Below are 20,989 nucleotides of genomic sequence, written 5' to 3' on the forward strand. Positions count from 1 at the left end.
TCACCCCTTTCCTAAGAGGTCTGTTGGGGGCGTGCATAAGCGCACCAACGTGCCTACTGTCCCTGTGCTATTGTTTCTTTTATACTTTTTCTTTTATTTTTCTTATGTGTATCCATTTATTCATAACTATGTTTCTACTTATACCTATTATCTTGTAAGCAATTGACAAAAATAAATAAATATAAATAAATATCTTTCTGAATCTTGGATTTTTTAAAAGTGTGTTACTGAATACTTGTGGGGCAATTTTTTCCAGTCTCTCCTTCAAAGTTTTAAGCTACATCTGTTAGTTCTCCCTTTGGATACCAGAGTGCAGAGAGGTTACTTTGCTCTTACTTGCAATTATCCAAATCATAGTGATTTCTTTTCGTCCTTCTGTTAGTACCCTAGAGAGTAAACTTTCAGAAAATTTAACAATAACACGTTGGAATATGTTTTGATGAAAATATCAGATTTAGAAACAATGTAAGATGGAATCTTGGTCAAAAGCTGGATGCATACATAGCTTTGGAGACATCTGAGGGTAGTTTCAAGACAAGCAGGACCTGTGTTTCCATTCCTTGACTGGACCCTGCCTGGATCTGAAGCTTCTCTTTTGCAGGATTTGGTTTCTTCCACCTCTTCTTCTCATTCTTTGCTAAAAAGCAGATGCCCCAGAAAAGGCTCACGTCATGTTGCTGGTGCTCCTCCTTCTGCTGCTTCAGTGGCCACAGACAGACAGTGGGATGCGCAAAGCCAAATGCCTCCTGACTCTGGAGCAGGGTAAAGTGAACCCAAATAATCATTACAAGCCAGGAGATTATTCCATTAGTGGCATAATCTCTACCACAAAGGCTACGTTTCATTCATTAAGCTTCAGTGGAAGCCCTTCAAGAAAATTCTCTTCGTAAGTCAATCTTTCCTGCATAGCATTACAGCCACTCCATTAACCCCTTGATCTGTTATTTTTTTCTAACTTACTTTGATTCTACCTTTGGGTCCCAGTTGCAAACTGCAAACGACAAAGCTCACTTTGAGCTGTCAAGTGTCAGAACTCAATCAATGTTTGCCCTCCCTCCATTTTCCTTCCCATCCTATGGCCAGATCTAGAATGTAGACACAGAGGAACCAACTGATGCTGCTATTTTTTTTTCTGCATAGAACATAAGCTATTTTCTAAAGCGCCTGTAGGCCAGACAAGGAACAATGGATGGAAACTGAACAGGGAGAGATTTAACCTGAAAATAAGGAGAAACTTTCTGACAGAGAGAACAATCAACCAATGGAACAGAAGTTGCCCTCGGAAGTTGTGGGAGTGCCATCACTTGAGACTTTCAAGAAGAGATTGGACTGCCATTTGCCAGAAATGGTGTAGGGTCTCCCGCTTGGGCAGGGGGTTGGACTAGATGACCTACAAGGTCCCTTCCAACTCTGATTATCTGCTATCTGCCTTCAAGTTCATGTCAAGGTCCTAAAAATCTTTAAATGAAATTATTATCTCTGTTATATTAATTGGTTGCTTGGTTGTTTCCTTCCTTCCTTTATTTATTTATTTTATTTTGTCAAGCATGTATGAGAAAACAAGTATAAGTATAAAGATAACATATAAACATATAAGTATAAACATATAAGTATATACATAATAAATGATTATGAATAAATGGGAACAGTAGGACAGGGATGGTAGGCACACTGGTGCGCTTATGCACACCCCTTACAGACCTCTTAGGAATAGGGTGAGGTCCATGGTAGACAGTTTGAGGTTAAAAGTTTTGGGGGGTTGAGGATATAACAACAGGTAGGGCATTCCAGGCATGGACCACTCTGTTGCTGAAGTCGTATTTTCTGCAATCAAGTTTGGAGCAATTTACTTTGAGTTTGTATCTATTGTTTGCCCGTTTATTATTGTGGTTGAAGCTGAAGTAGTTATTGACAGGTAGGATGTTAAAGCAGACAATTTTGTGTACTAAGCTTAAATCAGACCATAGGTGGCATAGTTCTAGGCTGTCCAGGTCCAAAATTTCTTCCTGCCTGCCTGCCTGCCTTCTTTCTATTCATAAGCTGTTTGACTCTGGGTGGCTTACAATTAAAAGTATATTAAAAAATAGAAAACAGGGGGAAATCATGCACCGTCCCCAATAAAACATAAACACCAACAAAGTTCCATCCATCTGAGGTTCAAGCTTTACTCTGCCTCAGAGTTAGGAAAAATAACCTGGTCTTTCAAAGCTTCTAAATGTCATTCATGCAGGAATCTTTTTTCAGTGAAACTCCTGGAAAAATTCAAAGAATACTTGTAATATCTAGAATATACAAGAGCTACTAATCAATACTTTCTTTTAGCTATATGGGCATATCATTCACACACGTTAAGATTTAGGCAACCACCCTCAAATATGCAATAAAACCTTGAAGACCAAGGCATGAATTTGAAATAGTAACCAACTGTGAGAGGGCCTGTGAAATAAGGTATGATGCATTTTTTAAAATTATTTTTATTCTTTTTCTATGGTAATAGTTTGGAACATTGCAAACAGTTTGGAGGAATAATGGTGGTTGAATAGGTTAAAAGTATCGTGGAAGGATAGTTAAATGTTACTTTCATCATTATGTTAATACCTGCAGACGTGGAAGAAAACGTTTTTGGAAATTTCTGCCCTTCCTTTTTGCAACCGAGGACATCAACCAGAATGGCCATCTCTTACCCAACATCACCCTGGGTTATAATATCTATGAAAATTTTTTCAAGGTAGAAATGACGCCAAATGCTTTGCTGGATTTGCTTTCAGACGGAGAGGCCAATGTTCCCAACTACAGGTGCGGAAGGCAAAGAAACACAGTGGTTGTGTTGGAAGAAGCTGAGACGGGCATTTCCATCCAGATCTCAACCATGTTGGGCACCTACAAAATTCCACAGGTGTGTCTTTTTGGGAAGACAGTTTTCAGTCATGCCACAAATGGAAAGCAGAGTTGTATAATGGAAATGAGAGAAATTCTGTTTTGCTTGTTAAATTTAAACTACCATCATCTTCCATTCCTTTCAGATCAGCTACAGTTTTGCTTCTAAGATCCTGAGAGATAAAATTCTGTTTCCTTTCTTCAATCCAATGCTACCTGCTGAAGGTGTCCAGTACCCAGGAATGGTCAAGCTGCTCCTCCATTTCAAGTGGACCTTGGTTGGTCTGATTGCTCCAGAAACTGACCAGGGGGAGAGGTTCATGAGGATAATGTCTTCTTTGATGTTAAGGAATGGCATTTGTGCAGTTATACATAAAACCTTTCCATTAAATGTGCTTAATATAATTTTTATACTTGAAGAATATTTCAAGTGGAGACATGTCAACGTCTTTGTTTATGGTTCAGAGACTAGTTCATTCCATGTAGGAATGATGATTGCACAAAAAGCATTTCAAAGAATTCAAGAACCTATTGCAGGAAAAGTCTGGATCACCGCAGCTCACTGGGATCTGAGTCCTGAATTGATGTATAATAACTTCTCCTTAAAATATTTCAGTGCCATTTTTTCCTTTCTGATACGGAAAAGGAAATGGGCAAATTATGATGCTTTACATCTCTTTCATTCATCTCTAAGTAACTTTATGAAGAAGACCTTTACATGTTCATCCATGAAGGATGACATTTCAGTGAACATTTGGAGGCGATGCAGACAGAGAGAAGACCTGATGGCTCTGAGGAAAGAGGAGATTGATCGAGTCCTGGCTCTGGATAGCTATCTCATTTACAACACCATTTGGGCTGTGGGAAGGATCTTAAATTCAGCTTATATATCCTTATTCAAGAGAACAGTAATGAACAGAGATATGAAGGTCAAAGTTCCAAAGCTAAAGGCTTGGCAGGTATTTTTCTTTTCCATCAGACATGTTTCCTCTGCAGGTGGGAATCTGTTTGTTAAGGGGATGCTTTAGTTACGTTTTAAATTAAATTATCCTAAAATTCAAATTTAACCTAAGTCCAACTTTCCATTCACTTCTTCTCATTTTCATTTCCTTTTATCGTTGTTTTTGCAATATTTCTGCTTTTAATTGTTGTCATAATAAATACTTCAACCTCTGAGTTGTTCAGTAATGCTTCAGATAACAGATAATCAGAGTTGGAAGGGACCTTGTAGGTCATCTATTCCAACCCCCTGCCCAAGCAGGAGACTCTACACCATTTCTGGCAAATGGCAATCCAATCTCTTCTTGAAAGTCTCAAGTGATGATGCTCCCACAACTTTCGAGGGCTTCTATTTCATTTGGCCATTTCATTGGCCAAAATATTATACTGTGTTCAGGCCTCTTTTCTTGGCATTTCTCTCTCCTGTATCTCAGAGAACTCCATTCAATCCATCCAATAGGCTGGACAATCCTAATACTTCTGCCCAGCAATTCCTATCAATAGGCTTCCCTGCCATTCAATGACTTCCTTTACCTGGAGCCTCTCTCCTTTCCTTGGCTATCAGCAACTTTATTCTTTTTCCAAAGTTCTCATATTTCAGTAGGGTTGGAGAGAGTAGGATTGGCAGGTCTAAGCAAGTGGCAGCACATGGCCAATCTTCACTGGGCTGGGAAGTTTAGCTGGTTGAAGCATGTTTGTTAACAATTAATTAGAATTTGATGCTAATGATGAACAAAGTGGTCAAATATTGAGCAGTGGCAGTTTGGAGAGCCAGCACAAGGAATATTTGTCATTCCTATGCTGGGCGATGCATTTTTTAAAAAATCCCCTGTCTGTGATAATTTAATCTTTTTCTCAATGTATTGTACAAAAGGAAGGCAAACAATTCACTTTATGCAGTGGTCCATTATAAGGAAGCACAGAAAAAGAAAAACAGCCAAAATGTTAGAGGTTTCCAAAGACTGAGAGCAATTTACAAGAAGAAGCATTCATGTAGAAAGCAGCATACACAACATATATACTGTCATGCTCCTTCTAGTACATATGGCATGATGGTACATGGGAGTTCTTCTCTGCTTTCAGCAGTTTTGATCAGTTAACTGAAGCAGTATTAAAGCTTTTGTCAGAGTTCCAACGGATGCCCTAATTAATTCATGAGCCTTGAGCCAAGTTTCAAAAGAAATCCAATTATTTATTAGGAGCAACATGTCAGCACTTCCCAAGTGCAGTCGGCTCTGCCCCATGTAATTTACTGCCCACCTATGACCCTATTTCCCCCTGCTCCTGGGGTGTTACATTATCCAATGGAGCACTTTTGCGGGCTGTAGAAAACATGCCTCTCCAGGTTGCCTAGTAACCTGGGATAAAATCTGGAGAAAGGTATGTGTGGAATGTGCTTCTGGTCATAACATCTGAGCTTCTCCATCAGTTCTCCCCTCTCCTACCTATGGAAACTCAAGAGCAGACCAGGAATGCTTTACAAGTTGACAGCTATACTAAGAAGGAGCCAACCCGTATTTATACTTTATATCATGGGAGACAATCAGATAATGTTCTCTAATCACTGAAAGGAATGATTTTAGCAAGAAAAGAGATATTGTGGACCTTTAGATCCTCAGTTATACTAAGATAGGATAAGTTAAATATGATCCACCTCACTTGGGCAATTAATGATACAACAAAAAAGAAAAATCACACAATACTCCTAAAGTTAAAGAAAAATCTGAATGGCTGATTTTTTTTTTTAAGGTTAATAATTTTAGCTGAAAAAAAGAAGTAGTTGTTTGCTCTGAAAGGAGTTGTTTATTTATATTACCCATCTCACTGTGCACAAGCACTGCTGTGTTAAAGCAGTGGGAAATGGGACATGACCAGATGTCGAAACTCCTATCTTTTGCAATCACAGTACTAATCTACAGCTGTTGTTCCTGTGCTTATTGATACTCTCCTAACCAAGTGGGAAACTGATAATAGAACCTGGTTTTGAACTGAAAGAGAGAAATATTCAGACCCATGGATCTTTTCAAAGAACTGTCGGTGCCCTTTCTAAATTCTTCCTTTCCTTTCCAGCTTCACTCCTTTCTTCAAAGCTCTCAGTTTCACAATAATTCCATAGAAGGGGTATATTTGGATGAGAAAGGAGATCTTACAGCTGATCTGGACATTGTGAACTGGGTCATTTTTCCCAATACATCTGTCAAGAGAGTGAAATCTGGGAGAGTAGAAAAACAAACATCTCAGAATGTTAAAGTTATCATCGAGCAGAAGAGTATCCCACAGGTGGAAATGTTGAACAAGGTGGGACACCAAGATGGCAGGAATGGCCAACACTCCTGAAGAAAGGTTCAAGCTACAGGGGGATCGTGACACACTTGAACATTGGGGCCTATCGAACAAAATGAAATTTAGTGTAAAGAACGGAAAGGTTTCACATTTAGGCAACAAAAAAATGCACAGGTAGAGAATAGAAGATGGTACCTGGCTCAACAGTAGCAACTGCAAGAGGGATCTTGGAGTCCTAGTAGACAGTCACTTAAATATGAGCCAGAAGTGTGCTGCAGCTTCCAAAAAAGCCAACAAAGTCCTAGGCTGCATTAATAGAGGGAAGGAATCAAGATCACACAAAGTTCTAATACTGCTTTACAAAGCCTTAGTAAGACCACACTTGGAATACTGCATACAATTCTGGTCACCACAATATAAAAAAGATGTTGAGAGTCTGGAAAGAGTACAGAGAAGAGCAACAAGAATGACTAGAGAGCTGTGGGCTATATATACGAAGAACGGTTACAGAAATTCTTTTCTTTTTCTCTTCTTCTCTTGCCTTCTTTCTAATGCCTTGGTAAGACCAAACCTAGAACGTTGCATGCAGTTTTGGTCACCACAATATAAAGAAGAAAGAGTGCAGAGAAAAGCAACAAAGATTATTAGGACTGAAGGCTAACACATACGAAGAACAGTTGTAGGAATTGGGTTCGCCTAGTTTAATGAAAAGAAGGCCTGGGAGGGACATGATAACAGTGTTCCAATATCTCAGGGGTTGCCACGAAGCAGAGGGAGTCAACCCAGAGGTGGTATTCAGCAGGTTCTGACCAGTTCTGGAGAACCAATAGCGGAAATTTTGAGTAGTTCGGAGAACCGGCAAATCCCACCTCTGACTGGCCCCGCCCCATCTATTCTCTGCCTCATGAGTCCCAGCTGATTGGCTGGGTCTTCTTTGGTTGCCATGCACAGGAGAATGGAGCTGGAAAGCAGGTCAGTGGGGTGGGGAGAGAATGGGGATTTTACAGTATCCTTCCCCTGCCACACCCACCAAGCCACACCATGCCCACATAACCAGTAGTAAAAAAAATAGAATCCCACCACTGGATCAACCTATTCTCCAAAGCCCCTGAGGACAGGACAAGAAGCCATGGGTGGAAACTAATCAAGGAGAGAACCAGCTTAGAATAAGGAGAATTTCCTGACAGTTAGAATAATTAATCAGTGGAATAACTTGCCTCCAGAAGTTGTAAATGCTCCAACACTGGACATTTTTAAGAAGAGGTTTGTCTGAAATGGTATAGGGTTTCCTGCCTGTGCAGGGGATTGGACTAACAGACCTCCAAGGTCCCTTCTAACTCTGTTATACTGTTAATATTTATTTTATTCCACAGAAGATGGCCACAAAAGGTTACACTTTGGGGATAGGTGTGGGGATTGTTTTCAATGAATCTTCCTGACAGTTGATCAGGTTTTCTAAAGTGAAAACCTCTGTAGTGGATACCACTTTTTTTGCATTGGCCATGAAAAATATACTCCTCTGATCGATTTTTTATTCCAACATACTAACCTTTTCACAAAATAAAAATAAATGATGAATCATTTCTTAAAGAGACACAAATATTGCTTACACTTAATGAAAGTCACAGAAATTCCCTAGCTTCATTATGCTGAAGTTAAAAATACCTGCATGCATGCAGGTTAATGAAACAAAGTTAAGGGAGTAAAATAGGGTATCAAAATTATTCATGAAGGACTAATTAACTTTTAATTTCTATTTGAATGTGTTCATTTTTAGTTTCTTCAGAGAATTCTTAATTAGAGAAGTGATTATATGTTTCTATAATTTTATACATTACTTTGATTTTAAACAATGTATTGGTTAATAAATTATTTTTGTATCAGTGGTCTTACAATTAATCGGCAAAGCAGAAATTAATATTGTAGTCAATAACACTGAAAAGAAACATTCCTTTGTCTTCAAAGCAGCTGTGTGTTTTAGCTTTGAAATTTACTTCTGTAGATATTTTTGGTCTGTAGGTATTTTTGGATTATATATATATATATATATATATATATATATATATATATATATATATATATATATATATATATATATATATATATATATATATATATATATTTTCTGAGGTTCTCATGGTATTTGTATGTGGATCTTTGGTTATTCGGGTTTTCTCCTGCGTAAGATTCAAAGTATCTAGGCAATGTTTCGATGAAGTCTCATTCATCATCTTCAGGCTTGCTTCTTCGGCTCTGTGCTTCTCAGAGTGATGTGAGCTTTCAGCTGCTTCTTCCTTCTAACTGCCAGTGGGTGTGTGACTTGACTGGGTGGGGGCTTGGCTGCGTTCCGATTGGGTGGGGGTGTGTTCTCATTGGTTGGAGGCTTGGCTGTGTTCTGATTGGTTGGGGGCTGGCCGTGTTCTGATTGGCTGGAGGCGTGCTCTGTTCAGGTGGGGGCTTGGCCGTGCTCAGGCTAGTCCCAGCTGCTGGGGGATTTGAGCTGGTGAGCTGGGATCTTGCTGTTTGGCTTTGAGTTCGTGGTCGTGCCACATCTTCATGGTGGGGGTCAGTTCGCTTCATGTATGGCTCAGATGGGTTTGAAGTGGGTAGTGATGCAGCTGCAGTGCGGCTTCTGGTCTGTGGTCGTGTCTCATCTTCTGTGTGGGTGTGAGTCTGATTTTTACGTGGAAGTGTGGTGGTGGCATCTTGTGTGGCCCTCGTGGGTGTGGGTCTGGTGTCATTCATCATGTTGGGTACTCATCTGTTCATGAGGGCGGGTTTCCAAATGGCTGGTAAGCGGGAGGTGTCATCTCTTTTATTCATGCTGTGTGGGCGTTTTTCTATCTCTATGGCTTCTCTGATTATTCTGCTGCTGAAGTGTTCAGTTTTGGCGATAGTTCTGGTATTTTTAAAGTCAATCTCATGTCCTGTGGCTTTGAGGTGTTGGACCAGGGAAGAGGTTGGTTCTTCTTTTTTGATTGAGTTCTTATGTTCTTCAACGCGTGCACTTATTCTTCTGTTAGTTTGTCCAATGTATGTGGTGAGGCAGGCAGTGCAAGGGATTTCATATACTCCTTGGTTTTCTAACTCGATTTTGTCTTTAGGGTTTCTTAGGATGGTGGATATTTTTCTGTTTGTGCAGAATGCTGTTTTAATGTTGTGTTTTTGGAGGATCTTGCTGATTTTGTCTGTAGTGCCTTTTATATGGGAGGAGGGCTTTGCCGTTCTCTTGTTCTCTGTCTTGGATTTTGGTTGGGGTTTCTTTTTGGATTAGGTAGGTGATCTTCTTTCTTTGAAATCCATTGGCTGTTAGTACGTTGGTGAGAGTGTTTAGTTCGGTTTTTAGGTGTTGTTCATCAGCTAAGCATTTTGTTCTGGAGATGAGTGTCTCAGCTACGGAATTGATCTGTGCTGGGTGGTGGTGTGAGAGTGCATGTAGATAGCGGTTTGTATGTGTTTTCTTTTGGTAGATGGTGTGTCCTAGGGAGCCATTGGGTTTTTTGTATACCAAGACATCTAGGAAGGGAAGTTGATTGTTAGCTTCTGTTTCCATGGTGAATTGTATTTTGGGGTGTAGGCTGTTGAGGTGTGTGAGGAAGTTGTTCAGTTTTTCTTTCCTGTGTGGCCAGATTATGAAGGTGTCATCTACGTATCTGAGCCAGAGTTTGGGTTTGTGATCATATTTTTCTAGAGCTTGTGTTTCAAAGTGTTCCATGTAGAGGTTTGCGATGACAGGTGAGAGGGGTGATCCCATGGGTGCTCCAGCTCAAATCCCCCAGCAGCTGGGACTAGCCTGAGCACGGCCAAGCCCCCACCTGAACAGAGCACGCCTCCAGCCAATCAGAACACGGCCAGCCCCCCAACCAATCAGAACACAGCCAAGCCTCCAACCAATGAGAACACACCCCCACCCAATCGGAACGCAGCCAAGCCCCCACCCAGTCAAGTCACACCCCCACTGGCAGTTAGAAGGAAGAAGCAGCTGAAAGCTCACATCACTCTGAGAAGCACAGAGCCAAAGAAGCAAGCCTGAAGATGATGAATGAGACTTCATCGAAACGTTGCCTAGATACTTTGAATCTTAGCGGAGAAAACCCGAATAACCAAAGATCCATATATATATATATATATATATATATATATATATATATATATATATATATATATATATATATATATATATATATATATATTCTTAAGTTTTCGTGGGTACTTACATGTATGGCATTCAGCTTTGTTCGGATATTTTCCCACGTCATTGTAGTTGTGCTTTTAAAGTTGTAGCAACGTTTCGGCAGAATCTCATCTGCCATCATCAGGCTTCTGTATAGTGTTCGTCTGTGAGTCAGACTTTCACAGCCATTTCTGTTTTAAATTTGGGGCTAGCCTACTGCTGTGCCAGAATGGTTTTTTCTTCATCCTGATTGGTTGGGAGTCTTGGTCTGTGTTTATTGGTCTTGGAGTTTGCTGTGTTCTGCTTGATTGGTGTTTCTAATATCTTCTGTCTGTTTTGTAGTGTTTTTTGTCTTGATTGACTGGCAACATTGTATTTCCTGTATTGGAGGCTTTTAGTGCTGCTTCGCTCCGAGTAAACGGATGGCTATCATTTATTAGGAAGCTAGGTTTCATCTGCATGCCTGGTTGGGGTGTGTTTGAGCTGGAGGTATTGGGGGGGGTCTCTTTGTGCCCAGGTGTTTGCTTGGCTTGTGCTGTGGAGATACCCACAAAAACTTAATTATATATATATAATCTCTCTCAGGAGAGATAATAAAAACTCTATTGACGACTGAAAAAAGAAACACTTCTCCAGTTTCGCATAGAGTTTATGCTCACGAAGACGCTGAAGCACTTGATGGACCTGATGAAGGTGGTGATCCCTGGACCGAGAGTATATCAAAATGTCACCCAGATACACCACAACAAACCTATTTAGCATGTCCCAAAAAATGTCGTTCATCAAAGCTGGAATACCGCGGGAGCGTTGGTCAGACCAAATGGCATGATGGTGTACTAGAAATGGCCATAACGAGTACCAAATGCCGTCTTCCACTCGTCCCCCTTGCACATCCGAACCAGGTTGTAGGCCCCACGCAGATCGAGTTTAGTGAAGATAGTAGCCTCCCGCAACCGCTCCATCAATTCCAGAATGAGCAGCAAAGGTAACTATTCCTCACTGTGATGGCGTTCAACCGGCGGTAATCACAACATAAACGGAGCTCTCCCGACTTCTTTTTAACAAAAAGAACGGGAGCCGAAAGAGGGGACGGCGATGGGCGAATAAATCCCCGAGCCAAATTTTTATCTAAAAACTCTCGAAGTGCAACCAACTCGGGCTCCGACATGGAGTATAACTGACCCTTGGGCAGTGGAGCATCCGGTATCAGGTCCATGGGACAATCATAAGCACGATGCGGTGGTAAATGGTCCGCCTCCTTCTCGCTGAATACGTCGGAGAAATCCGATAGCTCCGAAGGTATGGGAACAGCGGAAGCGGCGATATCCTGACCAGCGCAGATATGTTGCAAATGATCCACACATTGGAGACTTGGAAAGGAAATGGCGTTCTGCACCCAAGCCACCAACGGATCATGCAAACGCAACCAGGACACACCGAGTACCAAGGGAAGATGAAGGTCCGAAGTGATGTAGAAGTTTATCGTTTCCTCATGATCCCCAATAACCATGCGCACTGGTTGGGTGGCGAAACGAATGGACCCAGACTTGAGCTCATGCTCATCCACTGTTTCCACCTTAATGGGTGGATCTACAGCAACCAATGGGATCCCAAAGTGCGTAGCAAAAGCCCTGTCCATAAAACTGGTTGTAGCCCCTGAGTCCACCAACGCCACTGCAGGGATTCCCTCCTTCTGGGACTGTAAAAAGATTCGAGTGTCCAAAAGTAAATGCCGAGGAGGGACAGGATTCACTTCAGCAATTTGGGGTTGGGGTGTAGAACGTGCCCGACCTAGGGTTTCCCCGAGGTCAGGCCTACCCCGTTTCCCGACAGTTCAGGAGTGGTTTGAAGCATGGGTCTGCGAGTCCCTCTCCATTGGCAGGAATTAGCAAAATGTCCCTGACCCCCGCAATAAAGGCACAAGCCTTCCTGAAACCTTCTTGAACGTTCTCGCGCCATTTAGCAAGGGCAGAGTGCTCCCAACTCCATCGGCTCCTCCGTCTTAACCGTGGTTTGAAAAACTTTCGATGGTGTGGTTTGTAAACGAGAACGAGAATGTGGTTCCACAACGGGCCGTCTGCTTCCTCGCTGTTGTAAACGGGCTTCAATACGTAAGCACTGTATCACTAGTGCATCCAGAGTTGAAGCCCACTCTGCATGTACTAACTCATCCTTGATGGTATCAGCCAAGCCCTCCTGAAATGCATCCATGTGGGCTGGTTCGTTCCAGTTAGAGTCCATACAAAGTAAACGAAATTCTGCAATGTATTCCTGCAGGGGACGTTTCCCCTGATAAATGTCCCATAACCGTCTAGCCACAGTCTGAGTTTTAATTGGGTTTTCAAACATAACCCTCATTTGCTGAAGAAAACCTTGAAAATTATCCAACAAAGGGCTATCTTGAATTAACAAGGGAGTAGCCCATTTGGCAGCCTGCCCAGATAAAAGGCTAATCATAAATCCTACCTTAGCCCGGTCATTTGGAAAGTCCTCAGGCCTCAAGGTTATAAATAATTGGCACTGCCCCATAAATGCCGGGAACATGTCTGTTTGCCCTGAAAATTTCTCCGGCATGGATACCGGGCTTTTCCTCAAGGGAGGGGCTGAAGGAGCAGCAGCAGGACTTTGCAAGCTTGAAACATGGTTCACTAATTGTGTCACCTGATTTTGGAGTATCTGGTTACTCTGTATCAGTTGATTTATCTGTTGCTGTTGCTGCTCCACCAAACGCTGCAGTTGGGTTTGATCCATCTTGGTTTGAAGATGGTTTGTATGGCCAGAAGCAAAAATGTTATGTCTCCCCTTTAGTTACAGGTGAGCAAAACGAAATTCAGCAGTTCCAAAAATATCACAAACCAAAAAACAAACCCCCACAAGAGAACTATTGAGGTATTCCAATCCTCAATAGTAAATCCACACTCTGTCCAGCAATCATGACGTGGCAATAAATTCTCAAAGTCTCAAGAGTTCTCGTCATGTTTTCGCTCCCATTAATCACTTTGCTTCTGGCGAATTTCACCAGCCCAGCCGTTTCCTTTTATCCTCTTATGGAGTGTGTTAATTTCCCTAATTAGTCACTGGCTCGACGCCTCCTTCCTAACTGAGTTTGATGTCTTAACCTACGTCTATTTCTTACGTCGAGCCATGATCTTTCAAAGTTCTCTTCTTCGCTGGAAAACTCTCGCATGTTTTCCTTGTTAGTTATTCCCGGCTGTTGCTCAGAGGAAGAATTAGAGAAGGTCGAAGGTCCTGACATCTCCACTAACTCAGGTTCATCTCTCCTTGTTAAATCCATTTCCTCATCCTGGCTAACATCCAAGTCACTTAGCAAAGCCAGCTGCCATATCTTCTTCACTCGAACTCCCATCTGCCAAAGGAGCAGATTCCAAACCCGGAGTCACAACATATATATATATATTTTCTTAAGTTTTCGCGGGTACTTACATGTATGGCATTCAGCTTTGTTCGGGTATTTCCCCACATCATTGTAGTTGTGCTTTTAAAGTTGTAGCACTATACACTATACAAAGATGAACACTATACAGAAGCCTGATGATGGCAGATGAGATTCTGCCGAAATGTTGTTACAACTTTAAAAGCACAACTACAATGATGTGGGAAAATACCCGAACAAAGCTGAATGCCATATATATATATATATATACATATATACATATATACACATATACATACATACACACACACGCACACACACACACACACACACACATATATAATATATATATTATAATCACTGTGAAACATATTTAATAACATATATTTCTCAATTTTCATACAAACAATTTAATGGTTTTATGGAAAGGGGAATAGATTGTGCCAGAAATGCAAGTTATATGGTTTACTTAGCCAAAGAAAAGAGCTCATCCAACATTTTCCTGATAAATTCAATATCTAAATTTAAAATGAAAGTGTAAATTTGCATTGCATATGAAACATCAGAATGGAAGAGAATCAGAGAAGGAATATGTAGTTGAATCCATTTGATGGGTTTCGCATTTCTTATTGGCTTCTAATGGGGTCAAAGATAAATCTTGAACTTGTGATCACCAACACTTTCTTCCTTTGCCATTTTTCTGAAAATAAATTAATTTTCTGAACATTTTCCCACTCTCTCCTCAGCCTTTGCCTCCTTCCAAATGTGTGGAAAGTTGTTGTCCTGGATTCATGAAGGTAGTTCAAGAAGGGAATCACATCTGCTGCTATGACTGTCATCCTTGTGCAGAAGGAACCATCTCCACCATAGAAGGTGAGTGACTACAATGAAAAGGTGGGGACCAGAGGTGGTATTCAGCAGGTTCTGACCAGTTCTGAAGAACTGGAAGCGGAAATTTTGGGTAGTTCGGAGAACCGGCAAATACCACCTCTGACTGGCCCTGCCCCCATCTATTCTCTGCCTCCCGAGTCCCTGCTGATTGGCTGGGTCTTCTTTTGTTGCCCTGCACAGGAGAACAGAGCTGGAAAGCAGGTTAGTGAGGTGGGGATTTTGCAGTAACCTTCCCCCAGGAGTGGGGTGGCACTGGATATTTTACAGTATCCTTCCCCTGCCATGCCCACCAAGCCACACCCACAGAACCGGTAGTAAAAAAAATTGAATCCCATCACTCGTGCAGACATTTGGGAGTACGGTAGATCCTAACATTTATCATGAAATTATGATGTAATATGTATTTTAAACCTTGGCTTTAAAAAGATACTTTCTTTTAATATGTATAATTATTTTATAAAGAGTGAGAAGAAATGATATGGGAATTTAAATCATGAGCAGAATATTAAGAAAAAGGGAAACAATGGGGGCTTGACATTAAAAGGAAGATAGAATGTCTTGAACTTCTCTTATTTAGTGGTGATACTGCCATGTTTTCTTGGAGTCTCTCTTAGGAAATTGAGAACTCCTTATTCTCCTCTTCCCTTCCTCCACTAATGCAAGTATAAAAGGCTGAGCTTAACAAGTTGAGAAACAGGACCAGTACTCTTTCCTTCCTTCCTTCCTTCCTTCCTTCCTTCCTTCCTTCCTTCCTTCCTTCCTTCCTTCCTTCCTTCCCTCCTTCCTTCCTTCCTTCCTTCCTTCCTTCCTTCCTTCCTTCCTTCCTTCCTTCCTTCCTTCCTTCCTTCCTCAACATCCTTAATGGGAAGTAAAGGAGTCTCTCTTTTTTTTTAAGTGGGTAAAACTGACAAGAGTTTCCCCTTCTACATGGAGTTACAGGAAGGACAGTAAAACTGAACTTTTGTTTTTCATCCATCCATCACTGGTGCTTGATTACCTGGTGTGGATGTAAAGAAAAATAAATGGTGGAATCCAGCAGCCCAGAGAACTGCTGTCAAGGAGGAAGATATGGCTATCTCCTTGGCCCAAGCTGTCATGCTCCAAAAACTAAGGCATACACAGAGAGTTATTTCTAAGTTCTTGCATCATTAAAGGTATACCCTGAGAACGGCTAGAGAGTAGGTATCTTGAATCGCTTTCTCCCAACCAAAGTACCTCTTTCTTGGTCCTGTTGAATGCAGCTTCTCCCTCCTGGGAAACCAGATTACATTCCACCACAAATTGGAGGAAAGCATTACATTTATAAAGGAGAACTAAGTAATACACCTTCACTAACAGGCAGTTTTCCTATGAAGGTCAGGAGAAATATCTTCACTTTCATTCGTGGGAAATATCTTCCTTCTTAAAGGAATAAGAGATGGTGGTGTCCACTGAAGCTTTGAGTCCAACTGTCAGTTAAAACAATTAATCAGTTGAATAACTTGCCTCCAGAAGTTGTAAATGCTCTAACACTGGGAGTTTTTTAAAAAGATGTTGGATAACCCTTTGTCTGAAATGGTGTAGGATTTCCTGCCTAAGCAGGGGGTTGGACTAGAAGACCTCCAAGGTCCCTTCCAACACTGTTATTGTAATCTATTCTTGTCAGGTTCCCATTAACGTACCCATCACAAACCAAACTCCGAGGCATTCCATTTCCTCAAAGAACAAATTTATTGAGATACATCATCTTGGCACAAACTAGTGGAAAGCCAGTATTAAAGGCTCCGGTGCTTTCCACCCCACTTAAAGTAAAAGTTTCTCATTTTTCCAAAACAATATGTCACACTGTTCAATCGGGATAAGGGCTGGTTGCTTGGTGACTTCTCTCCTCTTCCTCTGGCCAGCCAGCTGTTTGGAATGGCATGATAGCAGTCTTCCAATATCTGAGGGGCTGCCACAGAGAGGAGTCAAGGGGGTCAAGCTATTTTCTAAAGCACCCAAAGGCCAGACAAGGAACAATGGATGGAAATTGATCAAGGAGAGATTCAACCTGGAAATAAGGAGAAATTTTCTGACAGTGAGAACAATCAACCAATGGAACAGAAGTTGCCCTCAGAAGTTGTGGGAGCTTCATCACTTGAGCCTTTCAAGAAGAGATTGGACTGCCATTTGTCAGAAATGGTGCAGGGTCTCTCGCTTGGGTGAGGGGGTGGACTAGATGACCTACAAGGTCCCTTCCAACTCTGATTATCTGTTATCTGTTATCTGTATCTGATTTATCAGCTAATTATGTTGTTTTGGTTGAAGACTCCATCCACCTCTGCTCTCCGCCTTCAGCTCCAAACTTTGTCAACCTGAATTCATGTGAGAATAGCCCATAGTCGAAACAAATCCCCCACCGGAGAGGAACCAGCCATTGCCCAGTCAGATTCAGGCTTGACACAACCTCCTTCTACTGTCAGTGCATGACCTAGTCCTGCACAGGGGTATCAATGATCATCTCTGTGGATCATTGGTGGGAGGGCTGTGGAATGCTTTGAAGTTCTTCTCCAGAAAGTGATTCACTGAGTCTGGGATGCAAACAATGCAACCTCTAAAAGGAGACACAGCTCTTCCTGCAAAGGAGTGCAGAGATCCTCATTGGTCTTTGGCTCTTACCCTTCTACATTATGTCACATTATTTTCCTAATCATTGCTGTGTGCTACCTTACTCCGTACAGATTCATTTATACCATCACCTGTTTTCATTCCAAATGGAGATCTCAACTTACAACCATTTGTGTAGCAACCAATCAAAGTTACAGTGGCACTCACAACACCATAAACCCTTGAAGTTGTGACTATTTCAGCATCCTGATCATCATGTGAAAAGTAACTGGCATGTATTTAGAATGGCTGCAGCATCCTAGTGGTTCTTATTTGTGTCCTCCCCACTTGGCTTCCAACAAGAAAGTCAATAAGGAAAACCCCATTAGCCTAAAACCGTGATGGCGAACCTACAGCATGCGTGCTGGAAGTGGCACACAGAGCCACTTCTGCCGGCACAAGAGAGGTTGCCCAGAAGAGCCTCATGGTGCATGCGCATGCACCCCCCCCCCCCACTAGAGAGCTGACTGTTGGATATCTGCTGCACATGAGTGGAGGAGGAGCGCACACATGCTCGGAGGCATGTGGCATGCAGGGGGGTTGCATGTGCATGCTCAGAGGTGTACGGTGCAGGGGGGTCATATGTGCATGTGCAGAGGCACATGGTGCGTGCACAGGGGATTGCGCACGCATGCGGAGGGGGAGGAGCAGGGGTGGGATTCTACCAGTTTGCACCTATTTGCTAGAACCGGTTGTTAACATTCTAAGCAGTTCAGAGAATTGGTTCAGAGAGCAGTTCAGAGAAGAAATTACTGGCCTAATCCTGTAAGGAAGGGAGGAAGGAAACATTCTGGTGTTGCTTACAGAAACTGCCTCTCTGTTAACCTTTATTACATTCTTGGCAGGACTAGACTTCCTGTCTCAGAAACCTCTCTGGAGTCATTTTTCCCTCCTTTGCTGGTACTTTGCTTGTGTGGAGTGACCATTCAAAGTTACAATGGCACTGAAAAAAGTGACTTATGACCGTTTTTCACACTTACGACTATTGCAGCATCCCCACAATCATGAGAGGCCAGGCGAGGAGATGCGTGCCTCAATGTGAGTGATATTGAGTTGGCCACACCCAGCCAATAACATGACCACCAAGCCACGCCCAGCACCTAAGCCACACCAACAGAACCAGTTGTTAAAAATGTGAATCCCACCCCTGGGTGGGGGAGTCATGCATGCATTGAATCATGGGTGCAGGCACCCAAGCGTGCACACCCATGCACTTTTGGCATGCAATGTGGAAAAGCTTAGCCATCACTGGCCTAAAGTCACAAGAGTCACTTAACAACTGTGGCTTGGTTGACATCTGTGGCAAAATGTGTACTATAATGAGGTGTGATTCATTAACTGCCATGCTTAATTCTAGTCCCGACTGTGATCTAAATTGAGGAGTCCCTGTATGCCTTTGAAGGAAGAACATGTTTGATAGTAGATGTTAATCTCACTCTTTTCAGATGCTGAAAAATGTACCAAATGTCCAGCAGAACAGTATCCAAACACCAATCAAGATGACTGTATTCCTAAGACTGAAACTTTCCTATCTTATCAAGAAAATCTGGGGATCATCCTGGCTTCCCTTGCCTTGTTCCTGTCTTTGGTAACAGGTTTTGTCTTTGGAATTTTCATTAAATTCCAAGAAACTCCCATAGTCAAAGCCAACAATCGAGATCTCTCCTACATCCTCCTCATCTCCCTCTTGCTCTCCTTCTTGACCTCATTCCTTTTCATTGGCCAGCCAAGGAGAGCTACTTGCCTTCTTCGACAAACAGCCTTCAGCAACATCTTCTCAGTTGCCATTTCTATCATCTTGGCCAAAACAGTCATGGTGGTGCTAGCCTTCTTGGCCACAAAACCAGGGAATAAAGTGCAGAGATGGCTAGGGAAGAGCCTGGCTAATTCTATCATATTTTCGTGTTCTGGTGTCCAAATTATCCTCTGCAGCATCTGGTTGGGCACTTCTTCCCCATTCTTTGAGTCAGACATGGACTCGGAACCTGCAGAGATTGTCCTGCAATGTAATGAAGGCTCTGTTGCCATGTTCTATGGTGCCCTTGGCTACATGGCCTTCCTTGCTCTGGTTTGCTTCACAGTGGCTTTCCTAGCCAGAAATCTACCTGGGGCCTTCAATGAAGCCAAACTCATCACCTTCAGCATGCTGGTCTTCTGCAATGTCTGGGTAACCTTTGTACCCACCTACCTGAGCACCAAAGGGAAATATATGGTGGCTGTGCAGGTTTTCTCCATCTTGGCCTCGAGTGCTGGACTTCTGGGCTGCATCTTCATACCCAAGTGTTATATTATTTTTTTAAGACCAGACCTGAATACAAAACAATATTTGTTTTCAAAATAACATATACATTTATTTGGCACATCTTTCCCAAAAATGCCAGTTAATTTCTTCCAAAATATTATTGGATAGTGCAATGTTTCTTTAAAAACCACAAATGTACCCAAACACAAACTTGTTTTTTTCTTTTATTTTGCATCACAATAGAAATTTTAACCACTTTCAATAAATACATGTCCCCCTTATACTTTCAATTTATGTATGTACTTAAACTGTGTTAGGACTCAATCTCTCTCTCTCTCATTCTCTTTCTCTCTCTCTCTCTCTCATTCATTCTCTTTCTCTCATTCTCTCTCATTCATTCTCTCTCTTTCATTCTCTCTCTCTCATTCTCTCTCTCATTTTTTCTCTCTCTCTCTCTTTTCTCTCGCTCTCTCATATGTGTGCCATCCATTTGATTTAGAGATTGGACAACCACTTGTATAGAATGATATAGGACAGAGTGTCAAACTCGTGGCCCACGGACTAGATGCATCACATGCTGGGCACGCCCACCCCATTTAGTGAAGGGAGAAAAGTCATGATACATCATGTGACAACAACATGATGTCACAAGTTTGACACCCCTGATATAGGATGTCCTGCTTGAGTAGGGGGTTGGCCTCAGTGATGTGTTTCAAATATTTTTACCACCAGTTCAGTGGGCGTAGCTTGGTGAGCATTCTTTGCACATGCGCACACACTTTGTACATGTGTGCATGCCAAATGCACACTTTGCACAGGTGCAGAGGCATTTTGACTCACCTCCTGCAATCCTGCACTCTCCCTGATGCTTCAGCAGCTGCCAGGCAGCAATTGCTGTGCCGCGCAAAGCTGCTGCACTTCAAAAGCAGGACATAAAGATTAGAATGGGAGCCCGGGTGGGTGGGTGGGCCCAACACAGAGCATTGGAGAGAACCAGTTGAACTGGGGAAACCAGGCTCAATGGCAGTAGCTGTGAGAGGGATCTTGGAGTCTTAGTGGACAACGAGCTAAATATGAACCAGCAGTGTGCAGCAGCAGCCAAAAAGCCAATGCAATCCTAAATTGCATTAACAGAGAGATACAATCAAGATCAAGTGAGGTACTAATACCAGTCTATAAAGCCTTAGCAAGACCACACTTAGAGTACTGCATCCACTTTTGTTCACCACATTATAAAAAAGATGTTGAAACTATACAAAAAGTACAGAGAAGAACAACCAGGATGATTAGGGGACTGGAGACTAAGGCATATGAAGAACAGTTACAGGAACTGGGCTTGGCTAGTCTAATGAAGAGAAGGACCAGAGGAGAGATGATAGCAGTCTTCCAATATTTGAGGGGCTGCCACAGAGAGGAAGGAGTGAAGCTATTTTCTAAAGCACCTGTAGGCCAGACAAGGAATAATGGATGGAAACTGAACAAGGAGAGATTCAACCTGGAAATA

The 20,989-nt window shown here is 42.1% G+C and overlaps 2 protein-coding genes across 2 annotated transcripts; both read left to right on the top strand.

The window, feature by feature from the left end:
* Positions 1-671: 671 nt before the first annotated feature.
* On the top strand, positions 672-6,213 carry LOC113428124 (extracellular calcium-sensing receptor-like). The gene is made up of 4 exons (XM_026690680.2): positions 672-886; positions 2,605-2,896; positions 3,024-3,836; positions 5,947-6,213. Exons 1-4 carry the CDS (start codon positions 672-674, stop codon positions 6,211-6,213), a joined length of 1,587 nt encoding a protein of 528 aa, XP_026546465.2.
* Positions 6,214-12,360: 6,147 nt separating this feature from the next.
* On the top strand, positions 12,361-19,584 carry LOC148128622 (vomeronasal type-2 receptor 26-like). Its single transcript, XM_087948709.1, has 3 exons — positions 12,361-12,444; positions 14,474-14,600; positions 18,689-19,584. The coding sequence occupies exons 1-3, from the start codon at positions 12,361-12,363 to the stop codon at positions 19,582-19,584; spliced, it is 1,107 nt and encodes a 368-aa protein (XP_087804835.1).
* The last annotated feature ends 1,405 nt before the right edge of the window (positions 19,585-20,989 follow it).

This window comes from Notechis scutatus, unplaced genomic scaffold, assembly GCF_049901735.1.
Source record: "Notechis scutatus isolate UNSWTSFEM ecotype Mainland unplaced genomic scaffold, rNotScu1.2 NSCUCTG87, whole genome shotgun sequence".
Taxonomy (NCBI): Eukaryota; Metazoa; Chordata; class Lepidosauria; order Squamata; family Elapidae; genus Notechis; species Notechis scutatus.